Raw genomic sequence first — 27,648 nt, forward strand, 5'->3', positions numbered from 1 at the left:
GGAACTGAGGTTGGGACTAAGGACTGATGGGCATGAAAAGCAAGCGTTAGCTTTATAAAGCTCAGCAGAGCATAAGCACAGTAATGCATGCCCAGCTATAAGGCTGGATGGGAATAATGTGCTTTAGGTTATGTTAATCTGAGGTTTAATGGCTTGGGGTAGAAACAGAGTTTGGACTCAAAGAGCTGTGTTACCTACTGGACCTCATACAACTTAACTGATATCCCAGTTACAGACAACGGAAAAACCCTACCACAGGCCTCCCTGTGCAAACGCAAGACTATGCTTTAGCCTGGGCCAATATGTAGGCTTCCTCATCACTCACCCTTGTGCAGCATAAACTCTTAACTTTGATTTTCGACTGTGGGGACTCTTCTTGCTGAGACACAGGATTTTTCAAGGGCTATTATTAGCTTACCAAAATGCAACTGCTGTTGATATGAAAAGTTTTGATATAAAACCAGGACAAAGTGACCTGAAAACAAGTACAGATTCACAATCTTGCCAAATATATGTGTTCTGTCAAGGCATATCATGCATGAGCCATGCGCATGCAGAAGCTAATGAGGATTTGCATGCAAGTAGCTCAGGAATGATACTATTAAAGGCAGTAGGCCTACATTAAGAAAGCAGAAAGGAACTATTCCTTGAGACTGTGTCTCTGCTACTGAAGAAAACAGTGTTTGGTCAGTGACTTGATCCCTCTGAGTGAATGAGGGAAGCATCAGTCACTGAAATGGAGAGTCAAGCAGGTTAAGCTTTCCATGTTTTGTTATATTTGTATGCAACATATGCTCATCAGCAAAGATTTTAGGGTTCTTGCCTGTCTTCTGCTGTCTTCTCAACCCTACAAACAACAGCTCTGGCTGGAGCATCACAGGTGCTGGAACAAAGCCTTTTTTGTGTTGGGTCCTGCACAAGTGTCCATGTTGTAGTGGGAATGACAATGAGCAATGTCAGAAAGCCCTGTAGGCCCATTGAGCTGGACTGAGCATAAATGCCAGCAGAGCAAATGGCTTGTGAACAACCCCAGAGTAGATCTGAGCTGCTAGAGTATAGCAGGGATGAGGGTGAGTGTTAGAGGTAGGACTAAAGGATGGTGTTGTTTAAACCAGGACAAATGGGGTGGTGGGCAGCAGTGGCTTCAAGAGTGTTAACTGGAAGACCGTGCGAGTTCAGCAGGGCTGGATGGCGGCAGCTGGCTGTGGGGCTGAAGAGCAGGTAGTTATTTGTACTGTGAGCAAGGGCATGGGAACTTCTTTTGATGTTCAAGTTAGGTTTAGATATGCAACTGAGATAGAAGTCTCCTATCTGACTGGATCTGTAGGGTGGGGACAAAGCCTGGGGAAGAATGAGCCAATTACTGAGGATTAATTGTGGCTGTGAAGGGGGGGTGCTTCAGTTTTTGAAGTCTCTCCTAAAACCCAAATGAAATGACCTTCTCTAAGTGCCTTGAGGGAATCTGCTGCTATCCTACCACTTTACACAATACAATAATTAAACTACTGAAATCCTGTTTCTCCTAACCTCAACCGAATTTAAGCCACTAAAACTCAGTGAAACAGCTACCTCTGAACAGAGGTTGCTAGCCCTCACTGCAGCCCAACAGGCCCTGCTAGCTAGACCAACAGACTGAGCACCTCAGTTCTGCCTGGTTTTTAGGTGTAACCACCATCCTAAGCCTAATCCTATATTTAATTATCACCTGAAGACTCCTCCCAGTTAAAAAAGTAAATGTAAACTGCTTGTCTCTTGCCTCATCTACCTCTCCACCTACAGATGTTGTAGGAGACAGCAGCAAACTGAACTGCTCATCCCTGCAATTCTTAATACTGAGCCCCACTCCATGTATATCCACAGACTTCCTTACCTGTCCTGCAGCAGCCTGCATGGGGCCAAAATTCAGCTTACAGCATTTGGTCCTGTCAGCACCCCCTTCATACCAGCATTCTGGCCTTGTGCAATCCAGGCATACTTCTCAGTATTTCCACATCTAAAATCTGACCGTATCGCTTATCGCAAACACTGTGTAAAAGTTGCCCAACATCTCCTTTCCTCCACAGCTGGCTGTCAGCTTCTGCACCTACAGCTCCAAGAGCTAGGCTTCAAGTGGCAATAAACCTAGGTTTTCCTCTCGTCATCTAGTATTGAACTATATCCCAGTGATCTCTTGTACCAATAAACTGAACTCTCCTGCCCCTGTGATTGCTAGCAATAGCCTGAATGTTAATCCTAGTTTTAATTTTCTCTACCCTAAGGCCAAGCAGAAGAAGTTGGTTTATGTGGAGAAAAGGGCTGAGGGTAGCTTTGAGTGTGGTATGCCATATTGACTTGGGTGCATCTTGCCACCAGCATTTGGGTCCAGAGGGTTACGCTGGGCGCTACAAGACATGCATGGTGAGGGTATTACTGTCTCCGCTGGGTGGGGACCATACAGCTATTGGTATAGCTGTGGTCAGGATTAGGAAGAGCAGAGACCAAAGAGCTAAATTCATTATGTCCTGCAAGTTCTTCTGTTCCAGGAAGATACATATACTGTTAAGTATATACAGGATATACTGTTGCCTGGTTATGGCTATGTGTAGAACATAAAAGAGGTTTTCAACTTTTTTTATATAGCCCCTTTCTCTCTCTTCTCTAGAAAAACATCAAATAAATGTCACTCCATTTTTCACTTATTGGAGAATTCCCTTGAAAAAGCCTCAGCTCTTATAATTCGTGGTGAGGTGGGTGCCTGGTGCTGCCTGACTGCACTGCTATACAGCAGTACTGCTTTGCTTCAGGAGGCTCCCATGCAGGTTCCCCATCAGTCCTGCACCGACATTCCCAGCTCCTCCCAGCCTCTCTAATGATAAAGTAGGTGTTACAATCAAACTCTGAGGGTCTGGGTAGCCACCTTTATATCTTGTTTGAGCCCTGTCTGCCACATTAACTAGCTTTCTGGCAGCGTGCTGGCTATGTTTAGATGTGTAGAGATGGGAGAGTGCAAAGCCAATTTTCCTGCTTTGGGGCTGTGCAGAAGTTCCCCATTCAGGATGTCCCACACAGAGAGCAGACTGCCTGCAGGTCAGTGAACCATCGCTGTTTGAGCTGCTGTACTGCACATTTGACTGAAACTTTTGGTTCTGAAGGAGCTATATTTTTCTGGCACGTTTCTAGGAAAGTAGATTCTCAGTTTGCTGCCAGGTAGGAATGAAGAGTTGAGTTTTTAAGAGCACCGAGTGGCATATTAGCAAGTGTAAACGCATCCAAAAACTGATAGAGGACTATATTTCTACTTCTGATTCGCTGTTCTGTGCCAAATAACACTTTCTCAGTCATCTTTTCTTCCTCAAAGAGAACAGGTTGCGACAGATTGAAGTCTTCTCCCCTGCTATGTCAGGAGCCTTTATGTGACAATTACAACCTCATTTTTGTTTTACAATCAGCTGAAGCCAGTTCAAAACAGCACGTCACCTCACACATGAAATAGCATTGCTTTATGTGACGGGGACTGGAATTTGGCAGGAGCGTTTCCTCATTTGCAGTCTGCTTTTTTCTATCTCAACGTTTTATACTCAACGCAGAGTAACTTGAGTTTTGAAGTCAGTCAGGCTTATCTGGAGGAGTGACTCATCTAGGGCACGCGGAGTAGCCAGCTCCTGCATGCTCTGAAATGTTACGCAGTGGAGGAGGAGAAATATTACAGTTCTGCGAAGGGGGAAGACCTCAGACCTTCCAGATAAAAGCTGTGATATTTATCAGCGGCTCCATAGGCAGTGAGCCTCGCGGTCAGCGGGAAGTTTCTTTATCTCCTTACATTCCATAGTGACTGCCTTTCCTCTTGCACCCAGCTCATGTGCCATAGGCAAGGCTGCTCCCGAAATTCAAAGATAAGCCGACTGTCTGAGTGTGAGTCCTCACATCAGTGGATCCTGCTGATCTAATCAATGACACCATGTTTCTAGCTTGTTTGGGATTGTTTTTGTACGCCTATAGAATAGCAATTAGCCAAGAGCAGGTCTAAATGCTTCAGTGTTCAGAGAGATTCAGGCCTTCCCTGACCATTCCCTTTTCTACATCATCTATTAGACCTATGAAAACAACACAACATTTCCCATTAGTAATCCCTTTCACTTGTGATTCTTTTTTCTGTGGCCAGAGGAGATGAAGTGTGCAATCACGGCACAGAAACCTCTCCAGAGCAACCACAACCATAATATTTCATCTGCCAAAACTGCTACCACCATGAATTCAAGAAACATGGCCCTAAGCCCATTCACCTTTCCCAATTTCTTAATTGTTTCTGCTTCTTTCCTGGTTGCTGACTTTTCAATACGTTTGTCTTCTAAAATCAAACGCACAAAACCATGGCGTTCCGAGACACGACAGGACCCATGTCAAGGATGACTGTAGGCAGAGGCTGGCAGCTGTGACTGGCTGTAAGGCAGCACTAGCAGCAAGCAGCTCCACGCCACCTTTACTCCTAAATCCTAAAATAACAGCAATGTTAAAGGTGTGGAACAAATCACTGCAGATGTGAGCCACATAATTCTCTACTGAATCCAGATCCAAAAAGAAGCATTTGCAGATAATAAATGAAGCTTTTTGAACAGTAAAACCAATACCAGCTGATGTCCTACTGACCTCTGTCAGAAAGCTCTTGTGTAGGTTCTCTGCTCTCTGCAGGGACAACTATCACCACAAAAGTAGAAGAGATTTAGCAGTTTCAAGACCTTTACCCTTTTCTCAAACTTAACTAATTGCCTTGGCTCAAAAGACAGCCAGGAAAGAACACAACCAGACAGACACACATCACCACCAAATAATCCTTATTTCCACAAGAAATTCATTGTTGTTGTTACTTCAATACCCAAACCAGGCAGGCTGCAAAAACTGGATCCTGTAAGGATTAACAAACTAGTAAGTTAGAGGTAACAAGGTCTAACTTGTATACATCTGGCTTGTGATTCATCCCACCTAACTTCAGGTCTCTACAGTACAGATACTGGCAGCAGTACTGCAAAACTGCCTTTGCACTCAATGGACAGCAACAGGAATTATTAGGGCATGAGTAACCCAATTTTAAAAGAGTTATCAACATCTATCAAATACTTCTTGCTTGAGATGTGCCAGCTGATAGTAAAGGACCAGGATCAGGCTAACCCCCTCCTCACTCTCTCCAGTTCCCCAGGATCCCAGAGAACCCAATTACTGCCTTTTATCATTTACTCTTCCTGAGCAAATCAAAGTCCTCTTCTTCCCTCTTTCAGGCCTCAGCCTCTTCACCTAGGCTACCAAGTCTTCTCTTTTCCCTTATTGTACAAGGACAATAATCTGAAGGAAACTGGAGACATCTCTGTCTTCTTAAAAAAAAACAACCCTCTACTTTGTTTATATGATGCCCCTTTATTTTGTTACCCCTTCAGACATGTGACCTGGCATTTAGCTTGCCATCTGCTTAGACGGCCTTATCAGAGACAGAGAAAAATTAATGTATTAAATGCTCAGGACCAGAATTGCACAAGATGATGATGATGCAGGAGTAAGAGGAGTTTCTGAAATCCCTTCAAGTTCATTCTTAAAAAATTATCAGTCTGTCAGACTCAGAATGTTCCTTTGCCTTCAGTATTTCCTGAGTTTGAAAAACCTAACCAAACAGCATTAACATTCTGCTGCTGTATTTTTACAGGATAAATTACAAATGAGAACTGTGAGTGCATCTCGGAAGTGATGGTCTTCCCTTTAGATGCTTGATATTCTATGCAGCTAAGTGCTGCCTTAAGACTCATGAAAAACTTATGTACACTTGATTTACGGTCTATTTGGAGGTAAAAAAATGCATGTAATACTTCAATTTCCTTGTTCTCTTTCAATTATTTTCTTTTCATATCCAGGCTGCAGTCCAGGAAAAATGCAAGTTTTGTGGTATGTTTATCGATTTTTGCATTGTGATTTAGTAATATACATCATCTGGTACTTACTTCTACATCCTAAAAACCCAGTAAGGGAAGATGTTGAGCACATGTTCTAAAATAAGAATATGCTTTAAAAATGCTATTAAATTGCAGTACTTGTTTTTCTTCATTACCTAGATTTTTCCATTTCCTTTCCTGGAGTTTTAATTCCTCTAGGGCATATCATAAAGTCCTTACTCAGACAAAACTACTTTTCTATTTACTTTGTTTAGGTCAAAAACCGCATAAGGCAGTAATATCCTCAAGACAAGTACTTTCTTTGCATTTAGGTCTGCAAAGTTAGATTGGTTTTTGACACAGTAACTATTGAATAAAATAATATTAAGGTCACCAATCCTTTTTTTTTTGGCAAGTATTTTCTTAAAAATCCAAGGAGGGCTCCAGATTAGCAGTCGCAGTGTTTATACAGGTCTCATGCATGATGTTCACATGTACTCTATTTTTGTACTGCCTATGTTTAAAAAATACAATGAAAAGTAGTCTTAATCCCGCACGGAGGCCACCCTTCTGGTTACCATTTTCTCATCAATTCTCTTCAGACACTCAAGCACTTTGGAAATTAAATTTTCCTTTGTTACTTTACTTTTTGGTTTTGCACTTTTCCCTTTGAATTTTCTCTTGCATTTGTGTTTCTCTCCATATTTATGCCTTTATCTCAGGCTGTTGGGCAATGAGCTGTGGGCCTATTCCAGTGCCCAAGGAAACAAGCTAGGAACGTGCTCAGCATTTGATCATCACCATGTTGTGTGACATTTCACATCTTTTTTGTAATTGTAATTTCAATGGTCCCTTCAATGCTGATGAAATGTATAACGTGCCAGGAGGGTTCTCTCAGATTAAGCTGTTTTCTTGTCTATTAAAGGGCTGTCATGGAACATTAACCATGAGACATCAAGTAAATGGATTGAGACTTTTAACACAAGGTTGATGACCTATAGCTGGAATTCAGTACCCTTTCTCCCAGGAGAGCTACTTTATTGCTCTGCAAGTAATTTCAGTTCATTCATTGGGATTACTTGTAAAATGCAGTCACTGTGATTAAGGAGGTCAGAATCTGTTCCTGTTGACAAAAGATTATTTTAATACTTCAGATTTCATTTGTGCAGCGTTTGCTTTGACTAGTGAGCACTTCACCAGGTGAGTCATCCCCCTTCACTGGGACTAAAGCTTGCACAGCTTGATCCATCAAGATTTATGGGCATGCATGTGTATACGCCATTAGGCTACACTAAGAAAGTGAAGGGCACAGCTTTGGAATAATGAGATATTCACTGTATGCAAGTACTGTTAGACTGGGGCTAGAAAAATATTGTGACCATGCTGACAAAGGAGATGATTCCTCTGAAAAGGGATCTGAGACAGGTAATCTTGGCAGCCAGGCCAAGTGTTCAGGCAACTGTTACTGGAGTGGAAATCAGAAGTCTGAATCAGGTGTCCCATCAATATAATGGGGGCAGCAGGCCACCCTGGGGTAGAATTCACAAGCCAGAGGGAAAGATTTGTTGCCTAAATGCAGAAGGGACTGGGGCTTTGTATTTTTACCTTACAGATGGCCCTAAGCACAGCCCTTAATAAGCTACTGCAGTAGCAGAGGAAGGGAGGGTTTCAAGCCAAGAAACCTTTTCAAGAAACCCTGTACTTGATCGGGGACACACATTTCACTTGCTTGGTGAGCAAGCAGCTCACACTCTGCATCTTGAATGCTTAAGGCCACAAACAGCAGGACATCCAAATGGTTCACGGCCACCAAAACCAGGAGGTCTTTTGCCCCTCCTGCTTTTCCTGCTCTGATCATCCTTACTGCTGGTCCCTGCAAAACCAGCAGGGAACTACAGGTCGATCAGTCCCACCTCAGTGTGCAGGAAGATCACAGGACAGGTCCTCCTGGAAACTATGCTAAGGCACATGGAAAATAGGTGATTGGTGACAGCCAAACATGGCTTCACTAAGGGCAAAATGTGAATTTGGTGGCATTCTGCCATGGGGTGACAGCAGTGGTGGATAGGGGAAGAATGACTGACACCATTTACCTGTATTTCTGCAAAGCATTAGACACTGTCCCGCATGACATCCTTGTCTCTGAACCAGAGAGACATGGATTTAGAGGATGGACCACCTAGTGGATAAAGAATTGGCTGGATGGTCACACTCAAAGAGTTGAAATTAAGTGCTCAGAGTCCAAGTGGAGACCAGTGAGGGCTGGTGTTTCTCAGGGATCGGTGTTGGGACCAGTCTTGTTCAACATCTTCATCAGTGACATGGACAGTGGGACTGAGTGCACCCTCAGCAAGTTTGCCAATGACACCAAGCTGTGTGGTTCGGTTGATACGCTGGAGGGAACGGATGCCATCCAGATGGACCCTGACGTGCTTAAGAGGTGGCCTGTGCAAACTTCATGAAGTTCAACAAAGCGAAGTGCAAGGTCCTGCAGCTGGGCTGGGGCAATCCCAAGCACAAACACAGGCTGGGGAATAGACTGAAAGTAGCCCTGAGGAGAAGGACTTGTGGGTGTTGATTGACAAGATGCTCAACATGAGCCGGCAGCATGTGCTTGCAGCACAGAAAGCCAACCATCCTGGGCTGCATCAAAATAAGCGTGACCAGCAGGTCAAAGAAGGTGATTTACATTTACATTGCTTTCGCTAGACCCCACCTGCAGAACTGTGATCAGCCCAACACAAGAGAGATGTGGGCCTGCTCAAGCAAGTCCAGAGGAGGGCCACAAGGATGATGCTGGAGCACCTCTCCTGTGAAGACAGGCTGAGAGAGTTGGGCTTGTTCAATCTGGGGAAGGCTCCGGGGAGACCTGATAGCAGACTTCTAATACCTAAAGGGGGCCTACAAGAACTCGAGAGGGGCTTTTTATAACAGCATGTAGGGATAGGACAAGGGGGAATGGCTTAAACCTGAAAGATGGGAGATTTAGATTAGATATAAGGAAGAAATTCTTCCCCGTGAGGACGGTGAGGCCCTAGCACAGGCTGCCCAGAGAAGCCGTGGCTGGCCCATCTCTGGAAGCGTTCAAGCCCAGGCTGGACGGGGATTGGAGCAACCTGGTCTAGTGACAAGTTGTCCCTCCCCATGGTAGGGGAGTTGGAGCTAGATGATCTTGAAGGTCCCCTCCAATGCAAACCATTCTTCTATCACTCTATGATTCTGTGATTCTAGGTTGCAAAATCAACTTAAACTAAATGCTTATCAATTCTATTTTATTTCTTGTCAAGCCTTTCTTTCGCACTATGAACCATAGAAATGCCGGAGTTTTTCCCTGAGACTTTGATCATAGCATTACCAAGACAACAGTGTATTTACTGCAGTTATAATAGATGGACTTCAGATGTTAACTGGATCCCTTGAAAGTCCACGGGGGAGCTTTTGATCTCCATAACCCAGAATAAATGAAAGAATGACTCTCTCTCCTGAAGAGCTGTCTAACAGGTAACTTATATTTGCTTTCAATTTCTGCCTGCTCTTTTAGCAGAGTCCACTGCCTTCCATCAGTTTTAAGTCTACTGACTATTTTAATTATATGGAAAACCAGGTCAAAATCTAATTTACCAGTTTGCTTTGCTTTTTGCTGACTGAAGCCCATAACCCAGCAAGTTAATGCATCAATCTGACAAGATGTGATGTATGGACACCGTAAAGGTTTTTATTCTTGCTGTTTACATTATTCTACTTTTCAGAGCTTCCCAGCTTTGCACAGCAGAAGAGAAATGCATAAAGCTTTGTTTTTAAACAGCTCACAACTAAAGGATGATATTTTGCATATATATAGGCTTGGAGTGTAAAAATACACGATAGAAGCAAGACCTATTACTCTCATGAAGACATTGATGCATGAGAGTAATCAAGACACTTCAGCAATAAAAATAACTTCAAACTTAAGCACAAGTTTTAATACCTTGTTGAATTACAGATATAATACAAAACAGCACACACAATTCCAGCTCAGCAAGCAAGAAGCAACGTTGTTACAGCAATATTCTTAAAGTTCGTGTTTCATTAGCTTAAGGAGTATATGAACAGACAATAAAATTCCTTTTGCACAAGATTTTGTAGAGAGTAAATTATAAATACACATAAAAAGTTTCATTAATGCCTGTCAATCTGCTTCTAAAAGATGTAATTAGAAGATCAGAAAACTAATTAGAAAGCCTGTTTGATCTCAAGAGTTTGGTTACATACTGACAATCTTGAAATAAGTCATACCAGAAAGAACGGCTGAAGCTTTACATAGTGCTAAGCATGAACAACTGATATTTTCTAAGATATAAAAATAGTGCATAGTTCTTTAAAATGAAAATTATATCACTGAGGTATTCATAAAAAATTACTTTAGTGATTAGCAAGAAAATGTTTTTATTAGTCTATTTAAACCAGTTAGAATTTTTAATTTAAAGTCTTGAAAGGCTGATTTCACCACACTGAAACAGTTATCTAAGCAGCTGAAACACCTGGAAAAAAACAAGAAAGTAGCACTGTGGACTCAATAGTTATTATTTCCCAATTATATGGACTTCAAAATACAAATTAAAAATTCTTTGTCAAATTTAATTTGTTAAAATAGCTTTTCTTAGCTGTATAACTTATTAGAAACAAAGTTTCCAGGGAAATACTTTCCAATTAAACAAAATGCAATTTTTTTTCGACTCTGAACTACGTCAAGCTTGCTGAACCGTGAAACCCCTTTTTTAAAAGGGATAAAGAGGCCATAAAATGATGTGTGTTGAGTCAAAGTAGCATATAGTGGTGAACAGAAAAGGGCACATCAGGAAACAGCATCTTGGCCTTAGCACAGACCCAAACCTCGGGGTTATAAAGCCAATATTTGGTGACACTGAAGTTCAAAGAAGTCAGAATTTTACCCTTAATGTGCTTGTCACTGCTTGCCTCTTGCAAAGTAGATCTGAACCCAGTAGCTAGTCATTGGAAATGGTCCGGCTGGAAAGTTCAGCCAGCCACCATGCACCATCTCTCCTGCCTGCTGTAGACAGGGGATATAAGAGACTTGGCCATAACACAGCAATCTTTGTGTTGTGCTCATCCTGTTCTACCAAATTATCTTTTGGGCTTGTTAGGAGCTAAAATAATTGAACTAGGCAGTGCTGTTAGTGGTGGAAGCCATTGACCACGTCCACTCCCTACCTGCGGTAGGTACTCTGGCACTGCCCTTCATGATTCAGCTCTGTTGTGCAAAAAAATAGCACTTCTTAGCCCTGTTTTTGTATGGAACCGCTTGTAGCCAGTACAGCTACACAGGAGCTTCATTCTTCCTTCCATTTCCTTCCATTTCTGCTCTGACCCAAAGTTAAAGAAACAATAATTTTAATAGAAAATGGAGGAGCTCCTCTAAGAAAAGCTTTTCTCAGTAAATGTACCTACAGTTCTGCAGAATTATCAAGGAGAAAGCCTGAAGTCTTCAGAGTTTTATTAAGACTCATGTATTTGGCTGCAGGAAATACAAATTTTCTTCAGGGATAGCCTCACTGGACCACCCTCAGCTCTTGTCTTTCCTATGGAGCAGTCTGGGGACAGCACCTCCCAGGAAGCCCTGCCTGGTTCTTCCAGTTAAGAGAACCTTTCTTGGTTACACAGAACATCATCAAACCACTTTGAATCATAATGAATATGCAGGAAGTGAATAAATTAAAATTACACAGGCAGATTTAATTATACTACTTCCTAAGTTACGAGTGCTTGAGTTCGCATCCATAGCGGCTAGCATTTAATGCCGTTTCTATGAGCATGTGACTTTGCTAGGTCTTTCAAAAATGAGAAAACCTCATTACCTGGTATTGTTGTGACATTTCCAAAATAGCAGCAGTCTTCCAGTCACTTCAGCTAACAACATGTGGCAGCTACAGTGGTCATAGGGTCCCGCTGTACATAGGGACAAGGGGGAACAGTGAGAGGCAGGGATGAGATGCTCTCCCTTTGGTATTTGAGGCAGCAGAGAAGAACCGAGTTTGCTAGCACCAGGCTTTCCTTCCAGGTGCCTGCATGAGTGAGCAGCCCCTGCCTGTCCCACTGACCTCCAGCCTGATGGCTTCTTCTCTGACTCCTCACTCCAGACCCACACTTTAGGATGAACATGTGCTCATCTTTATTTCTGGCTTTCCAAGTCCCAGGTAATTCCCAAACAACTCTGAGCATCACTAACACAACTTTTAGACTTTGCTCAGCCCAAACACCTCCCTGGCTTCTCCTCCAACCTCTTTCTCCCCCCTGCACTGCACCATGTTGCCACCCTGACCTTCCTCTCCCTGGCTCAGCTCCATGCTTGCTGCCTTCCTGACACTCCTCTTCCAGTTGTCCACAGCACCCCCTCCCTACCCAAGCTTGTACTAGGGCTCTTTCTCCATCCCTCCTTGCTCCTTTCTCTCCACTGTTGTGGATTGCAGCTCAGATTTCCTTGTCTCACTTGCTTCTCATCCACTGTTCATGATCCTTCTCCTGCTAGTCATTGTTTTCTACTCCATCCACTCTCTCTGTTCCATCTTCTGATGGTCCATTTTTCTCCCCAGCTCACCATCTCCATGCCTGATCTGCACAACTTCCCTCAGTTGATACCCTTGCTTCCGCTTCTTCACTTGCCAGCTCCCCTCAGAACAAACCCCAGCTTCACTTCTCCTCCAGGACACTCACATGTCCCAGAAAATGTTCAGCAAACACTGTAAAGTGAAATGGATTAAGACCATACCTGGTCCAAAGAAAATCCCATTTTCCTGCTTTGACCCCAACACCACCATTTCTGTGGCGGCAAGTAAACCAGTTTAGGAAAACACAACAGCTGAAAATTAACCCATCCACATACAGAAAAGGTTAAATTTCAGCAAGACGGGCTTCCTGCTCTAGTCCACTGGTCCAGGACAAATGAGATAACAGAAATGAGTGTCCAGAAACATGAGTAAGGCAGGAGCAGCAGTAGCAGTAGCAGCAGAGCCTTACATGGATTAAAGCAGTCTTGCATCCATGGGTTTAGCAGGAACGAGTAAGATTTGATAAAAGCAATGGAAAATCAGTATTAAATGGAAGAATACACTATGGGGGCAGTGCTGCCTGAGTTCATGCCAGAAATGTCTCATGACTCCCCAGTCATTGCTTTGTTCTTTAAGACAATTGCCTTGCAAGAGGTGTCGTGCTTTGGCAGAGAGGAATTTCACATCAAACAAACTTCTCTGGAATAAACTTGTAAACTATCTGGGAAACAAGACTAGGGAGAAACATGCAAAAAATTATTACCTCCAGATTAAATGCAGAAAAAAAAGTGTGCCATTTCCTATCTTATGATCACTGAAAACCGTATGACATCCACTGTGGCCATGTTCCTCATTGAAATGCAGGAAGAGATGCACCAAGTACAGCTATTCATCAGACGAGGTTTTGGAACCCATTATCCATATCCTGTTTAGGTGTAGTCTGTATTTCAAATTTTGGGCAGCATTGACAGTGAGGAATGTGGAAATCCTCCAATGAACCCTATGCTGGAAACTCTACTATACTCCCTCCAAACATCTCTTTGCTAGGGTAATTCATTCTGTTTGGGGAAAGAGTTTAGTTTTGTCAGTTAAGTAACTGCATACAATACGAATCTGCTAGAGAAATGTATTATTGTCATCAAAGACCTTTAGCAGCAGACAAGACCTGGCTCGCCAACATGACCTTCCTGCAGAAGCATTTCTGAGCTCGCGCTGCAGCACCTTTCTCTTCCCCTCTCTGTGTTGCAAAACATTAATCTAGATTTGTATTTCAGATCTTCAAAAGAAGCAGAAAAGGTTACATCAGTGCCTGAATCAATTTAAGTTTTACAGGCAGAACTGTGAACCAACGTTTTTCACAAATGAAGTAGCTAGAAAGAGCCAAAAGGTTTGGGTACGTGCGCACTGCTGACAAATACTTAATAATTTTCAGAAACCTGTGTCTGGTGCAGTCTGAGCAATCCTCAGAGGACTCAGCAAACAGCACTGCCTTTACATACAGGTCACCCAAAGTATTTTGCAGAAGAATGCCATCCTCTTTTTGGGGTGCCAGATGGGTAAAGCTTAAAGCTGCCAAACATGAGGTTGCGGAACAACCAAACTCATTTTAATTATAAACCTGCTTCAGATCATGCAAGCCCCATGCAAAGTAATTCAAAATGAAGACAAATGGGAGAACGAATGGGTAGGTGAAACTAAAAAGTCTGGGCCCACTCCTCTTCTTGGGGCCACACACAGCTAAAAAGCTGCCTCCAAGAAGAACAAGGACCCTTTGTAGTGTGCTGATTCTCAGATGGTACGTCCCACTTCTCAGCTGCCGTGCTACTGCGATGACTGCTCCCTCTCCACCCAACCCATCCTCGCTGTGTTATATGTGAGTCAGACTGGGGACCTACTCAGCCCTTAAATATGTGCTTAAGTCTTTCCACATTCAGGAAAGAAACTCAGATGAAATTTGGAGCAAACGTGCAATGAAAGGCCTATGCCTAAGTGTTTACCTGAATAAAGCTGCTTTGCTGAATCTGTGCTAAAATGCCAAGCGCATGTCAGGCAAGCTCAGGATCTTTCACAGCACTCTCACTCACAGAGCCTCTGCCATGAAAAATGCTGTGTCCCCAAGGGGAAAAGTTTTTTCCTGGAGAGCAGCCCAGAACTAAAGGAGCCATCGCATCAAAGATAAATCTTACCTCCCCCACTACACCCCTCACTTCCCCAAACAGCAGATCAAGGCAGAGGAGGACTAGAAAAAAAGGAAAAAAAAAGAAAAAAAGAAAAAGATACTTTTTTTTTTAAACAGAGAAATGAGAGGTTCCCGCATCTCCCACTTGGTTTCTCCAAGCAATGCAGCTAGGAGCAGTCTGTTGCTTGCTTGGAAGCTCCTAGACCACGAGATGGGAAGTCACAGAGTGCAGGAATCAAGTTATTTATTGACATCTCCCGCCTCCAAGCAGCTTCACAGCTTGGCAGTGCACTGGAGGGCTTTCAGACTGACCACAGCAGGCTGACCTTTCCTCCTCCATGGACAGAATAGTCACCAGCCCCCGTGGTTAGGGAAGCCATGGATACTTCCGTTCATTGGCCATTATTCATCAGATTTGGGAGACCAAGCTGTTTAAGCTGAAACTCCTTAGAGTGAAGAAAAAAAAATGTTGCACATTTTATATTATCTCTTGCAAATATGAAAGCTTGCTGCAATCTTCAGATACAATATTTATGAATTGGTCTTTCAGCCAAATCCACTTTTGCATAAGGATACACAGCTGCCGGTACCCAGAAGTATGATAGTTCCCAAATATATCTTTGCCATTTTTAAGATCATTCTAGAGGCTTGAAAATAATGCTTCTTTCACTGTAAGTGAAATCTCTAGGCCTGATGTTTCAAAGACTGTCTGAAATTAGCCGGGTTTTGTTTGTGTTTGTTTGTTTGTGCACAAGAATAATTGATTAAATCAGCACAAGCGTAACTGATTATATACTCTAAGGAAAGTACTGAGGAATTAAGCTGCAAAACTAGCAGCATTGTGAAGAGCCATACCCAATTTTTATGCTTACATCTCCTACATGGAATCCCCTCTTAATTATACAGTAGCAAATTTGAAATGTGTCATCACCTCCCACCACTGGATATCTAGATTTTGAATGAATGTAACCTGCATTTTTCAACACTTCTAAGGATTTTTTTTAAGATGTCTCTTTAAACTTCTTTTTTTTTTAATGAAAAGATAAAATTTGCATAGGAGGATATTCAAACACTCACGACTTACAAAGAATGTCATCCCTCTTTCATTAACCAGCACAATGACCCTCTAACAGTTTCACACTGAGAAACAATATGCAGAGAAATATGCCAAGTGTAATGCCAATTAGGACATCGAAATGTACATAGATTGTAGACCAGGCAAACAAAATGTGAAATTCTAAGTTAAAAATTGAACCTATATTCTTCAGTCCTTTGAAAAATTAACTATTTTTAACGGAAATCAAAATGCAATCTTTATCAAATTTCTCATTCAGTCAACAACAATAAACCTATTTTTCAGATGTGCTTTAAATTGTTCCTTTGAAGAGGAGGGGTTTGAGAATATCAAGTAGAAATTGCATTAAAGAAGAAATGCCTTTTTAACTGGAATTACCCTATATATGTAACCTTTTTAGGTTTATGTAACATTTTAGGTTTGCCAGAGTAACAGGCAATCGGACACCTGAAAACTTATTTGCAACCATTACAGTTAGAGAAAATGTGTTCAAATATTGAAGGGAGAATAAGCAAGTCTGACATTATGCCTTTTACTCTAAGAAGTATGTCTGCATATTTGGAGCAACTCTGTGGAGAAGGACTTGGGGGTGCTGGTCTATGAGAAACTGAATATGAGCCGGCTTCACTGTGTGCTCGCAGCCCAGAAAGCCAACCGTATCCTGGGCTGCATCAAAAGGAGCGTGACCAGCAGGTTGAAGGAGGTGATCCTGCCCCTCTGCTCTGCTCTTGTGAGACCTCACCTGGAGTATTGTGTGCAGTTCTGGTGTCCTCAACATAAAAAGGACATGGAACTGTTGGAACAAGTCCAGAGGAGGGCCACGAGGATGATCAGGGGACTGGAGCACCTCTCGTATGAAGACAGGCTGAGGAAGTTGGAGCTGTTCAGCCTGGAGAAGAGAAGGCTGCATGGAGACCTCATAGCAGCCTTCCAGTATCTGAAGGGGGCCTATAAGGATGCTGGGGAGGAACTCTTCATTAGGGACTGCAGTGATAGGACCAGGGCTAATGGGTTAAAACTTAAACAGGGGAAGTTTAGATTGGATTTAAGGAGGAAGTTCTTTGCTGTCAGGGTGGTGAGGCACTAGAATGGGTTGCCCAAAGAAGTGGTAAATGCTCCATCCTTAGCAGTCTTCAAGGCCAGGTTTGACAGAGCCTTGGGCGACATGGTCTAGTGTGAGGCACCCCTGCCCATGGCAGGTGGGTTGGAACTAGAGGATCTTAAGGTCTTTTCCAATCCTAACCATTCTATGATTCTATGACCCAGATGCTAAAAAACAGTAATCTGATTACATTAGTTTAAAACACTACTCTATACACCTACTATTTATTTCACAAGCACAAATTAGGTATTCTGGAAAAGAAGATCTAAAACTTGCAAGAAAATAACAATACTTAGCACTTTCTAAATGCTTTCCATCTGAAAAATGCAAATAATTAAGAGGTAGAACAGGGGAACCAAGCTGTTGTGCTGGTCACCAACAGAGCCAGAACACTCAGGGAAAACTCCAATTTCACCAGGTATGGCACAGCGGGAAGCAAAATGCCTGTGGTGACAAGGTACTGCCTAATGTACCCTAACCACCGAGGTGGACCAATGCCCCAGAAAGCCTTTGGTGTGGCTCTCTTTCTGCCATTGGTATATATTTAGTACCCCGGTGCTCCCTACTTTGTGCGCCCCTCAACTACCTGGCTATGAATGGCACCCAGAATTGATCATAGCCTACAAGACTCTGTAAAGCTGCCCTAGTTTATGGATGAGAGAAGTGATGCACAATAGCATTATATAAATGCTCTAAGCTTGTAACATTGTACAGTAGAAGAATGATGAATAAACCCCATTTCTTTGGAGATTTCCAGTTTTAGCACACTCAACAAAGCCCCTTCTACACACACTTCAAAATCCTTAGGTATTTTTTTTCTGATTGTAATACTACAAATATTTATTTTATCAGTACAAAACTCAATTTACTGCTGAAACCCTGCATGAATACTTCAAAAGAACTTCAAGATCCTACCCAGAAGTGGAGGAAAGATTACAGAGATTAATATTGTGCAAATAAATCTCTGCATCACCAATCCTACAAACAGCTGCTTTGCCCTAATGCAAGTACCTGAATATAGGCACCTGTATGTAGAAGGGGTCTAAACAAGCTAAATCAAATTCCTGGAAACATGCATGATGTATACCAACTTTTTACAGTGCTGTAGTCAGTGAAGGAGGGGATAACAGTAGGATAAGTGAGAGAGAGTGTGAGACAGTAAGAGGACAGAAGAAAGAAGGAGAGGGCAAGGTGGGAAGAAGAAGGTCCTAAGGCCAGACTGAAGTAAAAAATAATAAAAGATCCTAAAGAGTCAAAAATATAAAAGAAGGAGAGACATCAGCTGAAATACAAGGTGAGATTAAAAATAACATAAAATTTAAAAAAAAAACAACAACCAAACTAAAAAAAAAAACACAAACCAAAACCCTCAACCAAAAAGTGACAGAGAAAGTTTAGAACTTGCAGAAGCTCAAGTCAGTAATTCTTTGTCAGCCAAACTCTCCTTGATTTCAGTGGGAGTTTTGCCTTAATGAGGACAGCAGGGTAGGCATCAAAGGCAGCTATATTCCTTCTGCTTGGATAACAGCAAGATATACCAAGATATTTTGTTGTTGAAAAAGACTACGCGTCTTTGAAGAAATGGGGATATTAGGGGCCCAGTAGTACAAACGTAACTGCTACGACCAGCTGAGTTACATCAGCCCTTTGTGCTAGAAAGGAAGAATAAAAGATGAAAAAACTGATTTGTGCCACCTTGCAAACAATCAAATTAAAGGTCCAGAATTATTCCAGCAAAGTTTCCATTGGTTTCAGTGACAGCTCAAAAATCAAGCAAGATTCTTCAGTCCTTCTTGTAAAAAATACATAAATACAAGAGTGAATATGAGTGATTTGTTTTTTTATCAGTATTGCTTTTGCTGAAATTGTTGGCAATGCACCCATCTGGTTCACAGAACTATTATTCGATTAGGCTGGTTTTGTGAAGGTATCTTTCCCAAATATTGTATTAATATATTGAAAAGGAAGCATAAGATAAGTAGACTGGAAAATAAAATATTATTCTCAGAGTGGTAACCAAAGATAAAGCAAATTAAAAAGCTGATTCTCATCTATGAAAAGAATGAAGATTCTGCCTAACCCATAGTGTTCTTAATGGTCCATGTAGAAATCATATAGCCATTTTCTCCTTTATAAACATAAATTAAAGGAACTCTCACTGGAAGTGTAACTGAAATGTGGGTATGTCTAATGCAAAGCCTCCAACTTAAAACCTTTTACTGGTTTAGATGCCAAAACCAGGAACAGACAAAATACCACAAGTAAAATCTGTAGAATTACCAATAAAAAAAAACAAGGCAGATATTTTTCATGAGAAATAAGAACAGCAGAAAAATATCCCATGTCAAGCTGATCACACATAGTAATAACGCCTATTATTGTCAAGATTTTGCAAGCATACCATTCTTATCCATAATATGGGAAATATCATGTCAATTCTCCATGACGTATTAACAAAAGGTGTCCCACCCAAACCAATAAGTCTAGGACATGCTCAGAGCCGGATTCATTCAGCCGCTGACTCAATCAGATAAACAGCAATTCTCAGGTTTTGCAGGGTTACATCCACCTGTTGATTTAAAGATTACAGGTGGGAGCTGCCTTATTAAAATTGCTCTCCAGTTTAAAAACGACATACCTAACAGAGGGAATTGAGAGAAAAACAGTCTGGCCTGCTCATCAATGACAAAACAGTAATAAGTAATCAAACTCAATTACTATTGTTTGCAGGGCTAAAATTATGCTTAAAGAAATTCATTGCCATCTGTAAGCCTCCTGTTAAAGTTGATTACAATTATCTCGTGCTGGTTTTCTTCCCAAAGATTAAACGGCATTGTCTATTTTTAAAGGCAAAAAAACCACCAAACAACAAAGCAGCTTGAATAATAAATTGTTTATCCCAAGATAGAACAAACCATAGTGATGAACTTTAAGAATGGCTACCAAATTAGAACGGAAAATGAAAAACAAGTATTTTCCTGTTCAAGGTTTTGTTTTTAATGTGTTTTTGTTTTTAACTAGATCGAGTGCTGATTACAGAAAATTCAAGGCTACCCGGACATGACGCTGCTCAATTGACTGAAAAGTTTGATGACTTCTCTAGAAAGTGAGGTCTGTGCGTGAAATTACATCAGCATCACTGCTCTGAGATACCTCGGTGGGGGGGAGAGGTTAATATTGCTTATTAAATAATGTTAAATAAGATCAAACAAGACATGCAGGATTTGGGAGGGCTCTTGGAGCTCTGGTTGTTTCCCCAGGCTGCTTATGCAACCTCGCTTGCACAGGCAGGGTAAGGGCCTGCCATTTTATTACATAAGGTAGGCCAAAAATACGCAGCTAGGCAGTTGTGAGCTCCATTAAGTGCTGCACTGGAGTTTCTGTATCAGTTAGCATCTAGACATTTTAAGAAACAGAAGGACTTAGACATTGCTGAGTTCGGGATGGTTGCTGTTGTTTTAAGAGCAGTAGATCTCTTACAACAACAGCAAATAATAATCAGCATGAGCTGATTATTATTTGGATACACTGTGCTCTGACTGTTGCTTAAGCAAACAGCAATATGCAGTCTTCAGTTTAGCACAGCCATGCTAAGTGCAATCCAGGGCTTTAAAAATGTGCCTTTCAGATGAATAAGCAAATTGTCTGGTTTAGTAAACAGCAGTAAACACAACATTACTGTTTTAACCAGTGCTTAAGTGCAGTGGATAGCTGAAGCAAATTAATTTCCCACACATCCTTACATTCTCAGTTCAGGATTTCAAAGCCCGGTCTCATACAGACAGATGAAACTGCAACTACAGGAATACCAGGCCAGGGAAGTTGACCACCTTGCCCTGAGCCCTCTCCCTGACATGAGACAGCAGCAAAGGATTGGGAAGCCTGCGTGAGCAGGGCAGGCATGTAGCAATATTACAGCCTCCCAGCGGAGACTTCTTCAGCCAGGCATTGTATCTTGGTATTCAGAGCCTCTTGGTGGGATTGCTTCGGTGAATATAATTGCTTTCTGAACCTACTTGAACCCAAGAAGATAAGGCTGTCTATCCTCGCCATGCCTCTAAAGCTCAATAATAGGACACCAGGGAATGAGCTTGAGCATTGTACCCTGCTTTTTGCACTGATGAAGTTCTAGCTCATGCCCTGGCTCTGCTTTGGAGCACTTGAAACTAGCTTCTTCCAGCTCGCTCTTTCCATGGCAGACCTGCTGTAACAGGGCCAGCCCAAATCAGTGAAGGTGCAAGCCACCAGGATCCTTTGGCCTTGGGAGCCTCAGTGAGACAGATGCTGGCCCACTTCATTTCACAGAGCAGACTCCGGGGGGCCACCTGGCCTGGCACCCACTCTCAGCCATGGCCAGCCACGGGTGCTGAGGGGCGAGTATAAGAACATGCAAATCAATGCTGATATTTCCTCAGGACCCTCACCAAGCTTCCAAGAATTTGCAACTCAAAACTTCCTAAACCAGTGGTTTTGTATTTAATAGCCTTGATGGATTTCTCTTCCATGAACTCATCCAGGCACCTCATTAGCTGATGTAACTTCTCAGCATCCACATCCTGTGGTAAGTTGCTCCGCAGCCTCATCATGCCATGTGAAAAGCCATCTGTTTCCATCCCTTCAACTGTCTGCTTCACCTACCCAATGCCCTCTACTCCTGTAGCTGGGGACAGTCATTCCCAGTTTGCCTTCTCCACGCTTTTTTAATTTTACAGATCTTTGTTGCATTGCTCTATCAGCATTGTCAGTCTACAGGCAAGAGCTACTCTGTTCCTCTGATCACCTTTGCTGCCTCCTTCTGAATTGCCTTCCTCACCATTATACACCTTTGAGGTGGGAGGATCAACAAAAACACAATACTGAAGATGTGGGCATGCCACAGTTTACACAGTGGAATAATGGGATTAATTTTTATTATTTTTCATACTTTTAAAAAGAATCCCTAATATTCTGTTTACCTTTTAACTTACATCTGCACATTGCATTGATTTTTTAAGTTGTCCATGGAGGATTTTATCTAAGCTTCTGCACCTTCAGTGACCTGTAGCAGTATGAATAGAGATACCTTGTTCTATTAATCTTCAACAACTGACATGCATATGACATTTACCTGACATGAAGATACTCAAAGAGAAAGGGTGACTGAAATGTCCCAGTAGATGATGTTCTGTCATTCTAGCACTTCTTGTACGCTTTGAAATGACAAAGAGGTTTCATACCTGAACTTCCAAATTTCCATTCTGATCTCAAAAGCACATACACATCCTTTAGAATTTTTTCCTGTATCATCATTTCTATTGGCTAGAAATCTTCTATTTTAGTCAGAGATCCCAAAGAACAGTGATAAAATACTTGAAAAACACCTTCTGTCATAATCAGGCCAGCAAAAGGCTGGCTGTTTTACAGAGACTTGTACCCAAGCAGGAGAAAGTGAGATAACCTCTCTGTTCCTACCACTTACATGGTCATTTTTGGAGTATCTTGGAGCATGTCACCTGCTACACAGGCACAGGAGAAAGAGATGGCTTTGCCTCAGAGAGTTTGCAGGCAAAGGAGAGGACAAGGAACACCAAGCAGGTACTGACAGAGTACCAGGCAAAGCATGTGGCAATACTGTTTCCAAATGGCAAAGGTCCAAGCTCACCAGTGACCTAACTTCCATAAGAGTTTTATTTTTTCTGAAGCCACAGGTGAATTTTCAGACTGAAGCAAAATTAAAACTATCACTGGGGGTGCATCACTATTCCTCCCAAACGTGGCAGGTGGCATGCAAGAAACAGTGACCTCTGCCATGGAGCTTGGACAAAGGAACAGAAATGTCTTTACCAAAGTGTAATTAAACACATTTTGGTTGGACTGAGCTGTACTTCATGACTTGTCTTCAGGGGGAAGAGACACAGGTAGAGAAGCATAAAAAACGTACTTACTCTTCTATCCCCAAAATGTACATTGAATTTGTGTGTGTAAAGTCAAGAAAGCTGTGTCCAAAAATCCCTCAAGCTAATCTGCCAACATCCCTTAGCGCAAGGAGTGGAGAGTGAACCAAGTCTGCACTTTCTCAGCTGCTTACTCACAGGAAGAGCCTACAGGACCACATCCCTTGCCTTTCCTGCCCTGCAAATCTCATACTTCCAAATTCAGTGGGTGATATACTGGTGGTATATATACCCTGTGTGGCCCATAGCATGGTCACAACAAGAGTAATGGCTTTAGTCCCTCTGAAAAACTGCGAGATACAAAAACACCACTACATGGACAAATCCAGTACCATCTATGTATTCTGCTTAAATACTATTACATGGTGTTTCCTTTTCAAACTTTGGTAATCAGACTCATAAAGAAAAAGTCAATGCCAATTTCTGAGTGAGTTAAATTAGCTAAAATATAAATATTTGCATGGCCTCAGCCTAACTTTTCAAGAGCAAGTTTTAATAAAATCAAGGATCGACCGAAAGCTAAGCACGATGTAGAATTACTTTTTTATACAGGTAATGATGCCTCTATAAAATCTGCAACTCAAGTGCATCTGCCCGAAGAGCCCGAAAGCAAAACCATAAACACAAATGGGAGTTACTTAAATTCAGCTTAGAAAGAAAGAAAAGCAACTTAATATACATAAAAGACATATTTGAATGTAATTTTCAACAGTATGATATTTGCTAATCATCAATTGCATAGTGATGTAAGTAATCTGATTGCTCAAAACTCACAGTAGAACACAGGCAATGGTTATGTGAATTGTTACATTTGCTGTGCAAAACATCCTATCTTTAAAGAATACCAGAGCTACAAATTGAAACCATCAGCTGTAGATCGTAATTTTCTTACCTTAAATAAACATATTACGATACAACATCAGTTACATGATTACATACTATTTTGTTCCATAGGGCTTCACTATTTTGATGTAGCATTAATATACTGAGCTATAAATTCATCCTTTGTTTTAAAAAGTGAAAAACCCACCCTAGCCTACTGCAGCAGTCACCAGCTGGGTTGAGTCCTTTATGTTCACCGCATAAAAATCTAGCATGAGATTTGACTAGGGCATGCAAAGTTACTATCCTGTCCGTGGCAAACATAGTGCTAGAAGAAGGTGAGCAGACACCACAGTGGAGACGTAAGGCCTGAAACTGGCCCTGGTGCCAGGTCGTGCTCCTTTGGGTGCTGCCTGTCAGTGTGGTAAAGGATAAGGAGAACAAACACATGGGCTCAACACAACTCCAGAGGCTGAGCTCCACAACGAAGATATGGCTCCTCTCCAGGTCCAAGGTCTGTGACTGGAGCAGCAATAACTGCTCCTCATGGCAAAGACACAACACCAGTTTCTATGAGGAGACCAATGGAGGGGCAAAGAAGTGGAGACAGGGACTGAAGAACATGGTAGGCAGTGTGAGGAGGAAGACAAGAAGGACTGAAAAGCAGTAGTACCATGACCCAATCACTGAAAGACTGAAACCCACTGCTTTTGCAAGTTCAGATCTCCTGTTCCTGTCTACCACCAGTCTCTCATCACCTTTTTCTGCCCACCATTCCTTCTCTTGGGCCGGGTTTTCCACCTCTATCTGATCTACAGTTCCCTGCATGTTGCTCCTAAGCTTTGTCATCTATGATTCCATCAAGTCCTTTGACTTAATACAAGATTCCTCCTCTTCATTTTCTCCTCCATCACTAATACTTCTCCATTCCAGTCCCACTATTATTTGTCACCATGCATGTAAATTGAGCAGTTTCCTATTCCTTCTCCACTCTGCCTCTATGTCAGCAGGCACACCCTGCCACCAAAGACATAGCTGAGACAGTCTTCAATGCTCCCTTCTTATGGTGCTCACCATACCAGTAACATCTGGGAAGAACAACTGTAGGAGAAAGTCCACACAGCCCTTCAGCCACGAACTGGAGTGCTCTCATTTTTCCCAGGAAGATGAGCAGCTGCATCTCCTAACAACACTGGGTGTTCAGTGTGCTCCATGCTGAGAGCATCTTCAGTGAGTAAGTGCAACGGTGAAGCCCTCAACATCCCTCCACCAAGAACACACAACCTGAATGTTGTAACAAAATGATAGCTGAGACATATTCTGGAAGCTTTTCACAGGCTCAACATAAGGCACACCCCCATCACAAGACTGATTCCAAGCCAAGTATCTTTTTTTCCGGCTCCAAACACGAAGCCACAAGAATTCAACAGTCTCAATGAAAGTGTTTCTCAACATAGCCAAAAAATGCAGATTCACAGGAAAAGAAATATCAAGGTCTCCTAAAGCAGGATGATGTATACTTAAACCATCTTCGTCAGATACGTGGCCAAAGAATACGTTTCCCTCTAACCATGTTCTCAGAAATAGCTGAACCATTTCATCTGAAACTTCCCAAAGAGAGTCTGTCTTCATCAAACACTCGACCTGGAAAATGTCAGCCTAGGTTTAAGCTTAGCAAATGCATAAACACCTGAAAGAAGAACACTGTACTGAAAAGCACTAAGTAATTCTAACTGTAGAAAACATTGCTGCCTGTGGTAAAACAGCAACTCCTTCAAGTGCTCTTGCATGCTCTAGGCTAGAAAATGGGGCAATAATCATAACCTGCAAAGCACAGTCTGTGGGCACAATCCTGCATGTATGTGGGGTGACATCTACACACAGGGTGGCACCTTTGCTAGGGAGGGAAAGCAATTTTAGGCAAGCCTACTGTCTCCAGGCTTCAGGCACAGAAGTGCAGCCAGCTTGAGGAATCACCCCAGTGTCAGACACCTGGTTCTGGAAAACCTTTGATTTCACATGTTCAGTTAGCCAGTGCACAGCTTGGCAATTATATTCTCCAAATACTCCCATTTCCAGGCCATCCGTGAAGAGCAACTCCATGTCCATGTTAATCTACAGGAATGTATTCAGGATTGGGCCCTCCACCAGCCCAGTTCTCAGAATCACAGATCAACAGATGAGCTGGCTAGGTCTGGATACTGTGAACACTAATTATTCAGTACGACAAAACAAACTAAACCCGTGGTGGGATACAAATCAACGTTTCACATCAGGGTAATAGAGAGAATTTTCTACTTCAAGAGGCAGCCACTTGTTGAGCAGAGCGCTCAGGTTAGCTGCGCCCATCTGAGGAAACCCTACAGCCCTTCTGGAGGTTTAGCACTGTGAAAACATTCAAGTTCCTCTGCCGGCTGTAATTCTAATAACCGCTAATTATTTTGGAGTCACTTGAGCGAATGTAAGCGGCTGCCACCCGGTAGACGGTTAAGGAGTATGGAGGAAAGTTTCTTGTTAATTGACAAATCAGGCTATTGACCGTAGAGGAAAACACCACCCCACAACTCTTGGTGACACAAGCCCTGGGTCGCCACTCAGCCGTGGGTGTAACGTCTCCCCCCGTTCTGCACGCTGAAGGGAACCAAGCGGGAGCCCGTCGCAGGGCCGCAAGAGCAGGGCTCTCCCGGCACACGTCACAGACCATGCTCCCACCGGGAGCTTTCACCCATTCAAAAATCCCACTGGTCTTACTGGAAGTTTTCCTTGACCAGACCCCGCGCCAGTCCGGCTTAAATGAACCCCAACATCAGGAAGCTGCCGACCACACCGCGACGAGAATGAGGAGGGGACTGGCTGGGGGGGAACTTTCGTTTCCAACATGAGGGGCCGGACCCCGCCGGCCCGACCGGGACAGACGCGCCACGCTCCCCACGGAAACTTTCCCGCGGTAGAGGCGATGCCGCCCAGCACCGCCGGGCACGTCCAGGGCCGCGTTCCTCCGTGGGACGGAGGGGAGCGGACCTGACTGCTGCCGCTGGGGTCACACGGGTGTCGCGGGCGGGAAGGCGCCCCACGGGGGGAAGGGAGGGTCGGGGCCGCAGGGCCGCGCGTTACCTGGGGTGCCGGTGCTGCGGGAGCGCGGCGGGGAAGCCCGAGCCGCCGCCGCCGCCGCCGCTGCTGCTGCTGTCCGCGGTGGCCACCTGGGCGCGGGAGCCGCCGCCGGTGCCGATGCTTGTGCCGCCGGGCTGGATGCTACCGCTTTTCCGGTGCCTGCCGGTGCCGCTGCGGCAGCGGCCGCCGCTGCTCCAGCCGCGCAGGAGGCCGGCCTCGGAAGCCGGCAAACTCTTCCTCGCCGACGAGGAGCCGGGGACGCTGGCCGCCTCCTGCCTGCCGCCGGTGCCGGTGCCGTGTCTCATGGTGCGCGGGGCCGCCGCATGCCGCTCTGCCGCCGCCCCGGGCGCCGCGGGACCCACGCGCGCCGGGGCCAGGGGCTCCGCCGGCAGCGGGAGGCCGCCGGGAGCCCGGGCTGCTGCGGAGAGGGGAGGAGGCCGGGGGCCGGGAGGGCTGCTGGCTGGGGCTCCTGCTGGGGCATTAAGTTGGACGCGCGGCAGGGAGAGGCGCGGGAGCTGCGGGGCCGGTAGTTCTCCGGGAAGTTGGAGCCCGCCGGGCGAGGCGGGGGCATCCTCTCCGCCGGCCCTTCATCGCCGCCCGCCGCCGCCTCCCCTCGCCTGCCCCCGCCGCCGCCCCGCGTCCTCAGCCGGCGGCGCTGGGGGGGACGCGCCCCTCGCCCATGGGCGGCAGCACCGGCCCCCGAGGCTGGCGGCGGCGGCGGTTCTCCCGCGCCGGCTTCCTCCTCCGCCGCTCGCTCGGTTTCCTCGGCAGGGAGCGGGAAGGAGGGGGTGAATGAAGGGGCGGGGGGGGGGGGGGGGAGCCCAAACGCGAGGCCGGTGCGCAAAATGGGTCAGGGAGGGGGAAAGGGAACCTGGCGCTAGCCTCCCCCCTCCCAGCGGTGGGCTCCGGTAGGGTCCGGTTGGGGCGGTGGGTAGCGAGAGGGCTGAGAAGCAGCTCTCCCGCCCCGGCTCCCTGTGCACAAGTGCA

General features: G+C 44.0%; 1 protein-coding gene across 5 annotated transcripts in view; it reads right to left on the reverse strand.

Annotated features, from left to right (window-relative positions):
- The window catches only part of NPAS2 (neuronal PAS domain protein 2), a 104,692-nt gene extending 77,659 nt beyond the window's left edge, over positions 1-27,033 (reverse strand). For 2 of the 5 annotated variants that reach the window (XM_061459655.1, XM_061459660.1), the window contains exon 1: positions 26,665-27,030. In XM_061459655.1, coding sequence (XP_061315639.1) covers positions 26,665-26,966 — 302 coding nt within the window. In that variant the 5' untranslated portion in view covers positions 26,967-27,030. Of the gene's footprint in view, positions 1-26,664 lie in introns of all 5 variants that reach the window. The other 3 variants (XM_061459656.1, XM_061459654.1, XM_061459657.1) reach the window with 3 other exon arrangements.
- Between the last annotated feature and the right edge of the window lie 615 nt (positions 27,034-27,648).

This window comes from Pezoporus flaviventris, unplaced genomic scaffold (assembly GCF_033815535.1).
Source record: "Pezoporus flaviventris isolate CSIRO_AGI_PZ_B2104156 unplaced genomic scaffold, CSIRO_AGI_Pfla_v1 ptg000030l, whole genome shotgun sequence".
NCBI lineage: Eukaryota > Metazoa > Chordata > Aves > Psittaciformes > Psittacidae > Pezoporus > Pezoporus flaviventris.